General features: G+C 37.2%; 1 protein-coding gene across 3 annotated transcripts in view; it reads right to left on the bottom strand.

Annotated features, from left to right (window-relative positions):
• The window catches only part of FRMPD4 (FERM and PDZ domain containing 4), a 447,655-nt gene that overhangs the window by 8,378 nt on the left and 425,064 nt on the right, over positions 1-14,213 (bottom strand). For all 3 annotated transcript variants that reach the window (XM_073354871.2, XM_078854064.1, XM_073354879.2), the window contains exons 8-13: positions 12,798-12,929; positions 10,524-10,643; positions 9,742-9,878; positions 8,657-8,783; positions 4,442-4,531; positions 3,433-3,615 (exon numbers count right to left, since the gene is read on the bottom strand). In XM_073354871.2, coding sequence (XP_073210972.1) covers positions 3,433-3,615; positions 4,442-4,531; positions 8,657-8,783; positions 9,742-9,878; positions 10,524-10,643; positions 12,798-12,929 — 789 coding nt within the window. The remainder of the gene's footprint in view (positions 1-3,432; positions 3,616-4,441; positions 4,532-8,656; positions 8,784-9,741; positions 9,879-10,523; positions 10,644-12,797; positions 12,930-14,213) is intronic.

The raw sequence follows: 14,213 nt of genomic DNA, 5'->3' as shown, positions 1-14,213 counted from the left end.
ATTAACAGTAAAAGAAAGACTCAAGCTGTTTACACTTATATAGAACTTTTCAACCAAGGATCTTAAAGTACTTTACAGGCATTAAATAAGCTTCACAGTAACCCTGCGAGATATTATCATTCCCTTTTACCGATTCGGGAATGGACACTTAGGCCACATTCACTAGTGCTGCTACAGGCAGATGTAAATTACCCCTTCCTTACTCAGCTAGACCCACTCCCTCCACTTGCATCCCATGGAAGAATTCATCACAAGGGGAAGGCACATGGTGTTAGTGCTGCCCTCATTCTGGATTTCTGTCAAGGGTTCGAGCAGCTTTACTTTGTACTTAAAGTATTTCCCAGTTGCTATGGCCATGCCTAGTTCCCGGCCAACATCAACCACTTCCTAGGCCTACCCACTGTGGTAGTGAAACTTCTGTTTCACATTATTTTTCAGTTATTGATAATCAGATGCAAAATTTCCATATCATTATTCATGTGCCATCGTAACACTACTTTTGGTAAGTTTCTCCTTTTGACAGGAAGCAGAATAAGTATTTTGACCCTCTTGCTAATTAGCCCATATAAATCTTGTGCTACTCACTTTCCTTGTCATTCTTGATACCTACCATTTATATTTCTCTTCCCTCACTGAACTGGCAGGTCACTACAGATTACTTCCCTGCTTTATGGTCTGTGTTGCTTAGCTATTAGTATTATGGCTGTCAAGAGATTAAAAAAATTAATTGCGATTAATCGCGCAATTAATTGCATGGTTAAAGAATAATAGAATACCATTGATTTAAACATTTTTGGATGTTTTCTACATTTTCAATATATTGATTTCAATTACAACACAGAATACAAAGTGTAGAATACTCACTTTACATTTATTTTTGATTACAAGTATTTGCACTGTAAAAAAACAAAAGAAATAGTATTTTTCAATTCACCTAATACAAGTGAATTGAATTGTAGTGCAATCTCTTTATCATGGAAATTGAACTTACAAATGTAGAGTTATGTACAAAAAAACTGCATTCAAAAATAAACAATGTAAAATTTTAGAGCCTGCCAGTCCACTCAATTCTACTTCTTGAACAGCCAATCGCTCAGAGAAACAAGGTTGTTTACATTTGCAGGAGATAATGTTGCCTGCTTCTTGTTTACAATGTCACCTGAAAGTGAGAACAGGAGTTCTCATGGCACTTTTGTAGCCAGCATCACAAGATATTTACATGCCAAATGCCCTAAAGATTCATATGTCCCTTCATGCTTCAACCATTTGAGGGGACATGCTGATGACGGGTTCTGCTCAATAACAATCCAAAGCAGTGTGAACCCATGCATGTTCATTTTCATCATCTGAGTCAGATACCACCAGCAGAAGATTGATTTTCTTTTTTGGTGGTTCAGGTTCTGTAGTTTCCACATCAGAGTGTTGCTCTTTTAAGACTTCTGAAAGCATGCTCCACACCTCGTCCCTCTCAGATTTTGGAAGGCACTTCAGATTCTTAAACCTTGGGTCGAGTGTTGTTGCTATCTTTAGAAATCTCACATTGGTACCTTCTTTGCGTTTTGTCAAATCTGCAGTGAAAGTGTTCTTAAAATGAACAACATGTGCTGGGTCATCATCTGAGACTGCTATAACATTAAATATATGGCAGAATGCGGGTGAAACAGAGCAGGGGACATACAATTCTCCCCCAAGGAGTTCAGTCACAAATTTAATTAACACTTTTTTTTTTAACGAGCGTCATCAGCATGGAAGCATGTCCTCCGGAATGGTGGCCAAAGCATGAAGGGGCATATGAATGTTTAGCTTCATTGCAACGCCAGCTACAAAAGTGCCATGCAAATGCCCGTTCTCACTTTCTGGTGGCATTGTAAATAAGAAGATGGCAGCATTATCTCCTGTAAAGGTAAACAAACTTATTTCTCTTAGCGATTGGCTGAACAAGAAGTAGGACTGAGTGGACTTGTAGGCTCTGAATTTTTACATTGTTTTGTTTTTGAGTGCAGTTGTATAACAAAAAAAATCTACATTTGTAAGTTACACTTTCATGACAAAAAGATTGCACTACAGTACTTGTATGAGGTGAATTGAAAAATACTATTTCTTTTGTTTATCATTTTTACAGTGCAACTATTTGTAATGAAAAATAATATACACTTTGATTTCCATTACAACACAGAATACAATATATATAAATATGTAGAAAAATATCCGAAATATTGACTAAATTTCAATTGGGATTCTATTGTTTAACAGTGTGATTAAAACTGTGATTAATCGCAATTAATTTTTTTGAGTTAATCGCATGAGTTAACTGAGATTAATCAACAGCTCTAATTAGCATTATAAAGTATTTTAGCCTTCTTAGATTCCCATCTCCTTACTCCTTCAAAGTACCTGGTCTTAAACACAGAGGAAGAATGATCTTTTGATTACATCATAGAACTAGGAGATTCCTGGCTTTGTTACAAAACTTCTGTGTGAACAAAATTAGTCATTTAATTTCTGTCTCAGTTTCTGCACCTGGATAATTACCCCAAAGGGGTGCTGTGACATTAATATCTATAAAGCACTCTGGGATCTTCTGATATTATTATTGTCCAGGGAGCTAAAGAATAGAAGGTGCTCACCAGCCAGTAATGTTTTCTTGTTCATCCAGATCAAGTTGCAGCAATATTATCAACTTAAATATATTGTCAATTGATACTTGTCAATAAAAGCTAAGTGTTTGAAAGAAGAGCTTGGTAAATATGGTGTAAGATCGTGGTAAAAACTTGGCGTAAGTTTTGCCACATACCTTTGTAAGAAAGAGGAAAATTGGGAGCATCCTTGGCTTAAAAGTATTGAACTTTTGCATACTCTGATATTTCCCACTTTAAGGTCTATTTATCCTCTATACAATTCTATAGAAACTCTATGAAAGCTTCCATCATAAAGCTTCACAATCCTATAAACTGCACTGAGAGGATGTAATTTGCAAAATTCCACTCATTTCCACTGAGGCAAATTGCTCAGTAGGATTCAAAAGAGGATCAGACATTTATTTGAAGAACGAGAGCCCACACAATTACATTAGATGGAATAAAAAGAATTCAGAAGAGTTACGGGATTGGGAAGAAATTTCCCTTCTAGGCAGGTTGTTCCAGAGCTGTCTACCATGGGGTTTCTTGTACCTTCCTCTGAAGCATCTGGAACAGAATACTGGACTAGATAGCTCATTGGTCTGATGTGATATAGAAATTCCTATGTTCCTAAGTAATCAGCCATATGCCATTTGGCTAAAACAATTCTAAAATACACGTTGATAATATTGGTAGCATGAAAACATTTAGAACAAAATCATGCACAACTTTATCAACTATTCCAATAGAGAGGGAAAATGAAAATCATGCTATTTTAAGATACTAAATTGATACAAATCAACAGTCAACTTACTTTTACATCTAAGACATGGAGCTCAACTCTAACGGTGCTCTCATCTTCTGTAAACATCTCAATCCTGTTAACGTGGCTAAAGTCTGCTAGCAGGGCCACCAAGTTCGTTTTGGTGTTGATCACGTGGCTGATACCATAGCGTGGCCCTACTAACAAAGTCACTTCTGAACGCTTTTCTCCTTGCTGTAACATAAAAAGAAGAAAATAAAAATTAAAAAGAGTAAGAAACCTGACAGGTTTTGCATAACAAAAATAAAATAAGATGAAACAAAAACAGCACTGCTACCCTGTTTCATTTTTATGAGACTTCATTTGCACAGGTTTCAGAGTAACAGCCGTGTTAGTCTGTATTCGCAAAAAGAAAAGGAGTACTTGTGGCACCTTAGAGACTAACCAATTTATTTGAGCATAAGCTTTCGTGAGCTACAGCTCACATCCCATGAAGTGAGCTGTAGCTCACGAAAGCTTATGCTCAAATAAATTGGTTAGTCTTTAAGGTGCCAAAAGTACTCCTTTTCATTTGCACAATATTTCTTTGCCATGAGTTAGTAAGTTCTTCAGTAAGAGGCAAAACCAAACAAAACCCCAAAACACAAAAACAACAACAGGTACATGACTGTACTAGATTTATAGCAAAATGCATAAAATAAAAGTTATCATGTCACAATTTGTTTTTGTTAAAAACTGACTGCATTGAGGTTTTCATGGGTGGATGTAGAGTATATTTCTTAAAAGAATAATTTTTTATTCAACAACTTTAGTATTTTATAATTATACCCATAGCATCATCCACCAAATGAATGCTACCTCGAAGCTGCCAATCAGAATACAAAGGAAGACATTTTCAAGAAGAATGAAATAAAAGTGCTTATGTGGTTTGATCCAATATAGTATGTTTGTTATTTTAGAATGTTTGATTTGGACTTGAACTTCCTTAAAGCAAATGTGTGAGTCAGGCAGATGCAAATTAGTTGGAGAAAATTATCAAGAAAATAAAGGAAAAAGTTACCACTAATGTTGCCTTGAACACACGCCCCCCGTATAATCGCAGATCGCTGAGGAACTTGAGATAATGCACCTTGGCTTGCAGAGCAGACAGCTGAGGAGAAAGAAACCTCTGATGTTATTACAGGACTAAGATGCAATGGGGGAAATCAACACATATGGAAATGGAAGAATTAAAACATGATTACACAGCCTAAGGAGACTGGACTGTGATGAACTCATCAGCCTGGCGATAAACCATTATATATTTGACTTCCTGATGAAGGAACAGGATTTCAGATCTTGGAATTAAATTCTTATTTATTTTGATCAGATGTACTCAAGACTCATGTATGGGTTGCATCAGGGCACTGCAAGTACATTGGAACTTTTTCAGTAAAAGGAAAATGTTAGACTACTCCGATTAAACATCTGTTCATTGAGGGATTTCAAGGGTAGACTGGAGTTTCTATTCATAATCACCATCAGTAGCAGTTCATTAAAATTTGGTTTACCAATGTGAATTTAAAAAGAACAAAATGTTTAAAAAATTGCTAAGAACAGCTATACATGACACATTTTGCTAGATACTTGCAATATATAGGACTTTATTTCTAACTTACTTCTAAAACGTTTTTTTTAAACCAACAATAATTTAGTCACTTTTCTGCTACCCATAACACAGGATGAACCTGAAAAATAGTATAGAGATACATACAAACATGCCATAATTTATTTCCATGAAAAATAGGAATAATTTACAAATAGGTTTAAATGAAGGTTTTGGGGGGCAGGAGTGTTGTGTTTGCTTGTTGTTTTATTTTTTGTGAAAACAAACAATTTAAAAATTAAGAACTAAAGTATAATTTTTAGACAAAAAAAATCTCTTCAGTTCATAAAAATAATGTAGGTCCAAAATCTGCAGCCCTTGCTCAGGCAAAAACCTCAAAATCCACAGTTTAAAAAAATATATTTTCCATGCAAATCAAGCCCATCTTAGTTCCAACAAGTGGACACATGGACAAATTGCTAAGGAGGAGTACAAAAGAATAGCACAAGCATGTCAGAACAAAATCAGAAAGGCTAAGGCACAAAATACCTAGGAAGGGACCTAAAAGGCCATAAGACAAGGTTCTTTAAATTCATTAGGAACAAGAGAAAGATGAAGGAAAGTGCAGGCCCTCTACTTAGTGGGGAAGGAGAGCTAATAACTGATGACATCAAGAAAACAGAGGTGTTTAATGCTGATTTTGCTTCAGTTTTCACGAAAGATTAATGGTGACCACACAATATTAACAACATAGGAGGAAGGAATGCAAGCCAAAATAAAGAACAGGTTAAAGACTATTTAGATAAGTGAGATGTATTCAAGATAGCAGGGCCTGATGAAATTCATCCTAGGGTACTTAAGGAACTATGTGAAGCAATCTTGGAACCATCAGCAATTATATTTGAGAACTCCTGGAGGATGAGTGAGGTCCCAGAAGACTGGAGAAGGCCAAACCTATCTTTAAAAAGGGGAACAAAGAGGAATAAGAGAATTATAGACCCGTCAGCCTAACTTGGATACCTGGAAAGGTACTGGAACAAATTATTAAGGTTATAAGGAATACCAGCAGGGATTTGTCAAAACAAATCTAACCAAACTAATTTTCTTCCTTGACAGGGTTACTGGCCTAGTGGATCTGAGGAAACAAGTTATGATATATCTTGATTTTAGTAAGGCTTTGGCATAGTCCCACATGATAATCTTATAAGCAAACTAAGGAAGTGTGGTCTACATTAAATTAGCATAAGGTGGACAACTTGCTGAAAGACCATACTCTGCAAGTAATTATCAATGGTACACTGTCAAACTAGGGGGACATACCTAGCGGGGTTCTGCAGGAGTCAGTCCTGAGTCCGGTACTATTCAATATTTTCATGAATGATTTGGATAATGGATTGGAGAGTATGCTTATAAAAATTGCAGATGACACCAAGCTGGGAGGGTTGCAAGCACTTTTGGGGGCAGGATTAGAACTCAAAACAACCTTCACAAATTGGAGAATTGGTCTGAATTCAACAAGATGAAATTCAATAAAGGTAAGTGCAAAGTACTTCACTTGGGAAGGAAAAATCAAACACACAACTACAAAATGGGAAATAATTGACTGGGCAGTAGTACTGCTGAAAAGGATCTGGCAGTTGTAGTGGATCACAAATTGAATATGAATCAATGTGAGGTAGCTTCAAAAAAGGCTTATATCATTGCAAGGTGAATTCACAGGAGTGTTGTATCTAAGACATGGGAGGTAATTGTCCTGCTCTACTCAGTACTAGTGAGGCTTCAGGTGGAGTACTGTGTCCATTTCTGGGCCCCACACTTTAGGAAAGATGTGGACAGATTGCAGAGAGTCCAGAGGAGAGCAACAAAAATGAAAAAAGGGTTTAGAAAATCTGACCTATGATGTAAGGTTAAAAAAACTGGGCATGATTAGTCTTGAGAAAAGAAGACTAAGGGAGGACCTGATAAGAAGTCTTCAAATATGTTAAGGGCTACTACAAAGAGGACAACGATCAATTATTCTTCATGTCCACTGAAGGTGGGACAAGAAGTAATGAGCTTAATCTGCAGTAAGGGAGATTTAGGTTAGATATTAGGAAAAGCTTTCTAACCATAAGGGTAGTTAAGTTCTCGAATAGACTTCCAAAGGAAGCTACGGAATCCCCAAAATTAGAGGTTTTTAAAAACAGGTTGAACAAACACCTGCCAAGGATGGTCTAGGTTTACAGGGTCATGACTACTTGAGGTCTCTTCCAGCCCTATATTTCTATGATTTTACCACTCCACCCTGCCCACCGGTGTACCACATGCCCATATTATGAAAATTTGAATAAATACATTTATCATGCACTGCATCCTAAAAGTCTCCGGATTTAGGCTATAGTGGTCAGCCTTCTCCTATCCTTCAGTAGGCATTCAGCCCTGGGGACAGATGGCTAGAGTAGTCAAGTCGAACACAATGGCTGTGAAAAGGAGACAAAACCTCCTTTTGAAGGAAACCAAATTTATAGACGATAACCACTTCCTGGATTTACTCTCAGAGTGGACTGGTAGCCACTACAGAGCACCAGGGTTGTTTTCACATTGGCCTGTCCTGCTAAACATGCAGGGGGCTGTACTATGCATTTCAAGAGCAGCCCTCAGCAGAGCACATGATAGCAGCCCAATCTGAAGGTAACAAAAAGCATAGATAATTTTGACAAGGAGTGCATCAGGGAGGCAGCGTTGTAATCTCCGTCCTAACTGAAGATAGTGTAAGCTATTGTGGGCCACTATTGCCAGCTGGGAATCCAGCAGCAGGGATGGATTCAAACATACCTGAACTATTAGGATAAAATACATACAGCTGACACCATTTCAGCTTTTGCTGCAGCTATGTAAAGCGTACACATTGGTTTGTTCAGTTAAAAATTTGGCAATTAGTTAACCTCTAACATTTAGCAGTACTAAAATAAACACAGATTTATGTTCGTCTCTTGGGTCCTGAGCTGAAGCCCACTGAAGTTAATGGGTGTCTTTCTGTTGAGTTCAATAGGTTTTGGATCAAGCTGTTGGTATTCTGCCATTCACAGCGGGTCTCTGTATCTAAAAGCACTTAAAGCTGCATATATATGGCATAGATGTTTTCCACAGACAAATGTCCATAGACATTTTCCCTCACAGTTTTCCCGGTTGAAGCAAAGGCTTAATACCAAGACTAGGCATATTATAACAACACTGAAGATTCAGTTACAATAAGGGAGATAATTAATCAAGTGACATCTTGCCAACTGTGGTCACTTTACCCTGCGGCACCAGAGCAAATCATCCTGTAGTACCATGAAAATGTCTTATGTCTGTGCCAGGCTCACAGGTTAACATAGCTTAGAGCATTACGCAGAGAGAACGTAATTCTCTAACAGGTTTGCCATTAACAACAGTTGCTAAATGAATTTTAGAAATCCTGGGCATACCCTGGTGGTTAATCATCAATTTTCCACCATTCTCAAAATGAGGAGATGGTTTAGCTGGAGTATAATTAATTATTTTCAATTGTTCTTGGAAATGTGGTAATAGGCACTGAAAGTTATACAGTCTAACCATCTTTGAAAATATACTGGCTAGGTATTTCTCCAAAGAACTAAGTTTAAACATTTCCCGTGCATGCAGTCCTCTCTGGTCTTTAAAATATATTTTCCATTAAGATGCAAATACCTTTTTACCCGGAGGAACTAGGTTTTGATTTGCTTTGACAAGGTGTGAAAGTGCTTTCTTTATGTTCTTTTCTTTCATGCTTTGCAGCACAGCAGATGGAAGAAAAGTCTCTAATCCCCATTCTTTTCTGCAATAAAAGGCATATCTTTAAGTTCACATTCCTGTGTTGATTATTTATCTAGGACTAGATGGTGGCTGTGATGCTGAGTAAATGAAAGCCTGAAAGCACAGGGAGAGTTGGTGAAGGCACCAGTTGTGCTATTTTCTGTACTCAGAGTACATACTGTTTCATAGACAAATAAGATGCTTTAACATTTGCGGTGTGAGGCTCTTCCTATCCCAGGGATTTTCCACGCTGTTTTCAGAGACTCAGAGATTCCTCTCATTTTTAATCTTTAGTTCCTCACCTCCAACTTATGAACAGATGCAGGAATATACACATAAACTGTGGTACAATTCTACATTTTCTGTAAGGAACATTTGTTAAGGCACAATGGCAAGGGTTTACTTGCTCTGTTTTATTTGTTCTTTATTAGGGTTTTTTAGACCTATATTTCATATTACACCCAACTATGAGCACATTGGGCCAAAGGTTGCACTACGGTAACTGAGAAGGCAATTTAGCTTAGCATGTGGTACACAACCTGTATATTTGGAGACACTGTTGGTATGCAACAGTCAAGGATTAATCAGTTCAAAGTTGGCAACTGCACCTCCCCCTCAGGGTCCTTGTGTTGTGCTTCCAGACGGGGAGAGCTGTAAATGTTGCTCCCTCAAAAGTGAAGCGGAATCGCTTCCAAATTAGCCATAGGGATCACATGAGGCTCCCAGCTCAGCGCTCCGGGGTCTGTGGCAATCTCAGAGGAAGAGAGGTTTAAAGCTGGTGTTTCAGGTAGAGGCCATGTTGCTAAGCATGGTTTAGTCAATAGATGGGCAAGTGCAATATGAGAATTAAAAGTGCACTGAAAGCACACAAACCTAAAATCAGGATATGCAGACAGACAGACCAATTGACTAACATGCAAAAGACCTACAAACACTATCTAACCTTTGTTTTTGAGGAATGCTCTATATGCTATACTTACTCAATATATTTGAGGGAGATTTTCTGAGTTTGTCTGGTGGTCACAGTCGCAATGTACATTTGTAATGCAGCCAGCCGCAGAGCAATATCATATTTCAGCTCAGGTCCAAACCTCTCCTGAACCACATCATTGCAGCTCTGCCAAAGAACCAGGAGAGGGAGCATCAAGTTCAAATATCTTTGACTTAAAAAGCAAAGCATAAACAAGCTTTTATGGATTGATTTTAAAGATGGATGCATTATGGATTAACCCCACACTGAAAGGTGGCATTACACTGACAGTAGGCTATGTCTCTCAGAAGTGCTGGGTATTCATGAAAGTCTGGATGCCTCAGAAGAATCCAGGTAGCTGCCCAAGAGCAAATGGCATGTGGATTTTGATACAACCATGTTCTGCCTGCATCCCTGCTGTGTGTGCACCATCTTTCTTACCCTCCAAGAGATTTTCCATGAATGACATTACAGGACAAGAAACAATTGGTGAGAAGTGCTGCCGGCTCACTTCCTTAAGCCTCCTAGAGCTGAACACTCTTTGGAAGGATGCCATAGCATTAGCATATAAGAAGTATTTTTGTGAGGACTTGGAGGGGCTAGGGATTTTGCTGGAAAATAAACACCTGCGCATCTCTCTGAATGTGGTGGGTTTAGGACACATAACCAATATATTTAAAAATCAGAACCATCCCATTTTTATCTGTGAACGCACAAACGAGAAAGTACATTCAAAGTTGCCATCTACACTTTTTTTTAGCTTATGCTAAGATTGGTTATGTTTTCACTTACCTGTACATATAGATATTCAAAAGCAACTGGATCTCTTCTTAAAAGGTCAATGGGATCCTTTGGGACAAAGCTGATTCTGAACAAACATCTCATCTTATGGGAGCTTGGTCTCTGGGTCACCTAGAAGAGTGCAATCATCTTATTAGCACTTTGAAACACTGGATTTTGAATGCTATTCTTAGTTTTAGACACCTTAAACCTGATCCACAGCCCACCTAAGTCAATAGAGAGACTTCTATTGACTTAACAATGGGCATTGGATCAAGCTCCTCATTAGGTTTGGCAAAATGAAAATTGAACTTTGTCCGTCTTTAAATTTGTATGTTTGTGGGACCAGGAGCAGCTGAAGAGTTATCAGGACATGAAACACATCTAAATGCAAAAACAGTGGAAGCAGATTCTTCCAGTGAAATGTGCAAATTGAACTGTTGGCTACAGTTATTCTCCACTGACAGTGAAGTTGTTCCATGAAAAAAGTGACTTCACTTTAAGAGACTTTCACTGTATGATTTCCAAGTATTTGATCTTGGCAGCCCTCAAAGTAATAGATTAAACAGGTTTTGTTTGTATGTTTTTTTCTCAGATACAGAACATTTGTTGACAGGGATTTGCAAGAAAATCTTATTGAAAATTTTTTGAGAAAGTAAAACAATGGGTGATGGTTCCAGGGGGGGAAAAAAAACCTTATTTTTAAAAGGGATTTGATCCAATCACTATTAAGCACTTTTTTAGCTATGTGATTCTAGACCAAGAGATTTCTCCAAAGACTACGTGATAACAATAGAGTTATCCACCACTTCAAGAGATAAACTTATTTGCTTGACAGGCAACATAAAACTTATTAAAAAAGTAACAGCAGGCTGAGCATATTTACATGGTAGTATAAAGTCGAACTACCAAGTAAGTTGTGGGACAATCAGATGAAATGGTCATTTTCCACTTCTGCTACAATAAAATATTGTCAGTCGCAAGTGTGTGATGGTAAACTGAAGTAGGAACTCCAATGAAGAAAGCCATAGAATAATGCATAATAAATGCAGTTCATTTAATTCTACCAATTATTCAAATTCAATTCAAATCTGGATAGAAAGTTAGCATTTTATATTATTTATAAATATAACATTATATATTAACAATTTATAATCATATTATTCCATTAATTGATTGACAGAAGCTTTGCTGAGCATTAAAATCTTTTAAGGAATAACCGTCCTGCTCTAGCAATCTTTGTAATATATTGTAATTTGCTTAAAAAAACCCTCCAAACCTTTAGCTTGTCCTGCACTTTCTCTGTATCTCTGTTCCCAAATACCTAGGTGTAGCATGTGTGTGTATACATAAAAGCTCTGGATGGGATTTTCTTAAGCCCCCTGTGTTGGCCTAACTCTGCTCCCATTGATTTCAAAGGAAGCTTTACCATTGACTTCAAAGAGGGAGCAGAGTGAGGCCAGCACTGAGTGCTTTTGAAAATCCCACACTCTTTGGATGAACTACACACACAAAATTATGTTAAAAGAACGTTCAGGTTGCCTAATCAAGCACTCCAAAGTTAGGAAATACCAGATTTAAGGTTGCACAGGCCTCCTTGTGCATATGCATTACGATACACTCTTTAACTACACGGGCCCTTGAGAGTTGCAACTGTTTTTCCATAGGACCCCTAAGCGTTTTTTTAGAAAGTTTTGCTAAAATAGGTGAGACATGATCAGAAGGAAGACAGCTTCAACTTATACAGAAATATCTCGGTAACCAGTCAGGACGCAAAAGACTAAACCATAAGGCATTTCAATGCGTCGCGATAAACTGAATAAAGTTCTCTGGCCTGTTGCAATAGAACTTTTTATCTGCTCAGTGACGTTTATGAGTAGTTCTGTACAGGATATGAAAAAGGATTTGATGCATATTTTCTAGCTATAAATATAATAACTTACGAAGTTTCATATCCTTTTGTAATGAGCTACCAAAGCATCAAAATATGATGTCTAGGTAATAGACAAACTGACACTCCGGGAGAGTCATACTATCATCACCAATAATCATGTGTAGCTGCTGGTAGTGTTTCGTTCAGTGCATCTGAATTAATTCACGTAAGTAATTGGAGGAACAGATAATTTACAGATTATCTAATGACAGGTTTCAGAGTAGCAGCTGTGCTAGTCTGTATCCCCAAAAAGAACAGCAGGACTTGTGGCACCTTAGAGACTAACCAATTTATTTGAGCATAATGATTATCTAATATCATTCATATCTACTTGCATGTATTATTACACAAACCTGAGCTAGAGTCTCCTGTTCATGGAGCAAGAGAAATTTGGTTCCAGCTCCTTCAATCCTCTGCTCCAGCATCAATGAAAAGTGTTCAATACACTTGATGGAAAGCTTTTCTTGGAGTGTTAAGATGACATCCTAATTAAGAGAGGATTTATAAAATGTGATTAAAATCATGAAAGGTTTGGGGCCTGATTTTCCATTGCCTTGCAGATTGTCTAGACATTTACACAAGTATAAAGTGGAAGTTAAATACTCCAAGTCAGAATGGTTGTGTTTTACTCTCACTTTGCACAGCTGTAAACAATTATACAAGATAGAAACAAGTGCAGAATAAGATCCTTTAAGTTTAGGCTTCTCTGAGTTAAACTCCAGACTTTCGGGACCAGATTTTTAGAACTGGGCATGAAAAATGTTTGTTGTATATAAAATTACTGTGATGGATGGTCTTTGTGGCAATTGAATGTGTAAATTATGTTCACACCTCAGATTCACCCTAAAAAGAGACAATATCTCCCTCCAAAAGATAGAACATAAACCTCTCCAGCATTTCAAAGCGGGAACCACAAAATCATAGGGTGAGATTGGACACAATTCCCACAGATTTCAATGAATCTGAATAGATTTGTTCCTATAGTGAAGGTTTTTTAAAAAAATGTGCAGTGAAATCTCTTATTAAGAGACATTAACACCCCTGCATTGTAGAGGCATATTTACATATTTAAAAATGATCAAAATAAAGTCAAGAATAATGACATGTCTCCTAGGCAGCACCTCCAAAGTTGGGCTCTTGTTTTCATTATAAAAGCGAGGCAGGTGGGAATTATAGCAAAACTCTTTCACAGTGACATAAATCTTAAAATAAGGGTGATCATTTCAAGTGTAATTGTTTCTAAAATTACAATTAAGTATTAAATTGACTAAATCCAATCTTTATTTCACCCGAACCTGTTCAACTATCCCTAATTATCACTTTACTTTCTATGTTGATCTATAAAGCATATCGAGATCATTAACGTCATTCAGCAATTATTGTTATTTTAGTAAGTGCAGTGACAGAGAGGAATACAAAATAAAATCAACATTGAAATGCAAATTCATGATGTACTGGTGAAAATATTAAAGCATTTACATCCATCCCAATGATTGTTAGATATACATTAGGGTCCAGATGGATAGGATTTACTAAAGAGAGCATCTGATGAATAACAATCCAAGTACTTTAACAGAAATTAGGCCAAAAGTTGATTAGGTAGATTAATAGATCAATTAATCATTTTTAATGGAAGTGTAACAACTTGGTGCAAGAGTGGTGTGAGTGTGTGTGTTGGCGATTGGACAGGAGTCTATAAACCTTAAAAAATAAACCACATAATTAATCAGTTGCAAGCTAGTACAATAGTGTAAGTTACTATTATTACT

This window comes from Lepidochelys kempii, chromosome 1 (assembly GCF_965140285.1).
Source record: "Lepidochelys kempii isolate rLepKem1 chromosome 1, rLepKem1.hap1, whole genome shotgun sequence".
In the NCBI taxonomy this organism is placed as follows: Eukaryota; Metazoa; Chordata; order Testudines; family Cheloniidae; genus Lepidochelys; species Lepidochelys kempii.
Note: the sequence above shows the minus strand (reverse complement) of the source record. Positions and strands in the feature narration are given on the sequence as shown.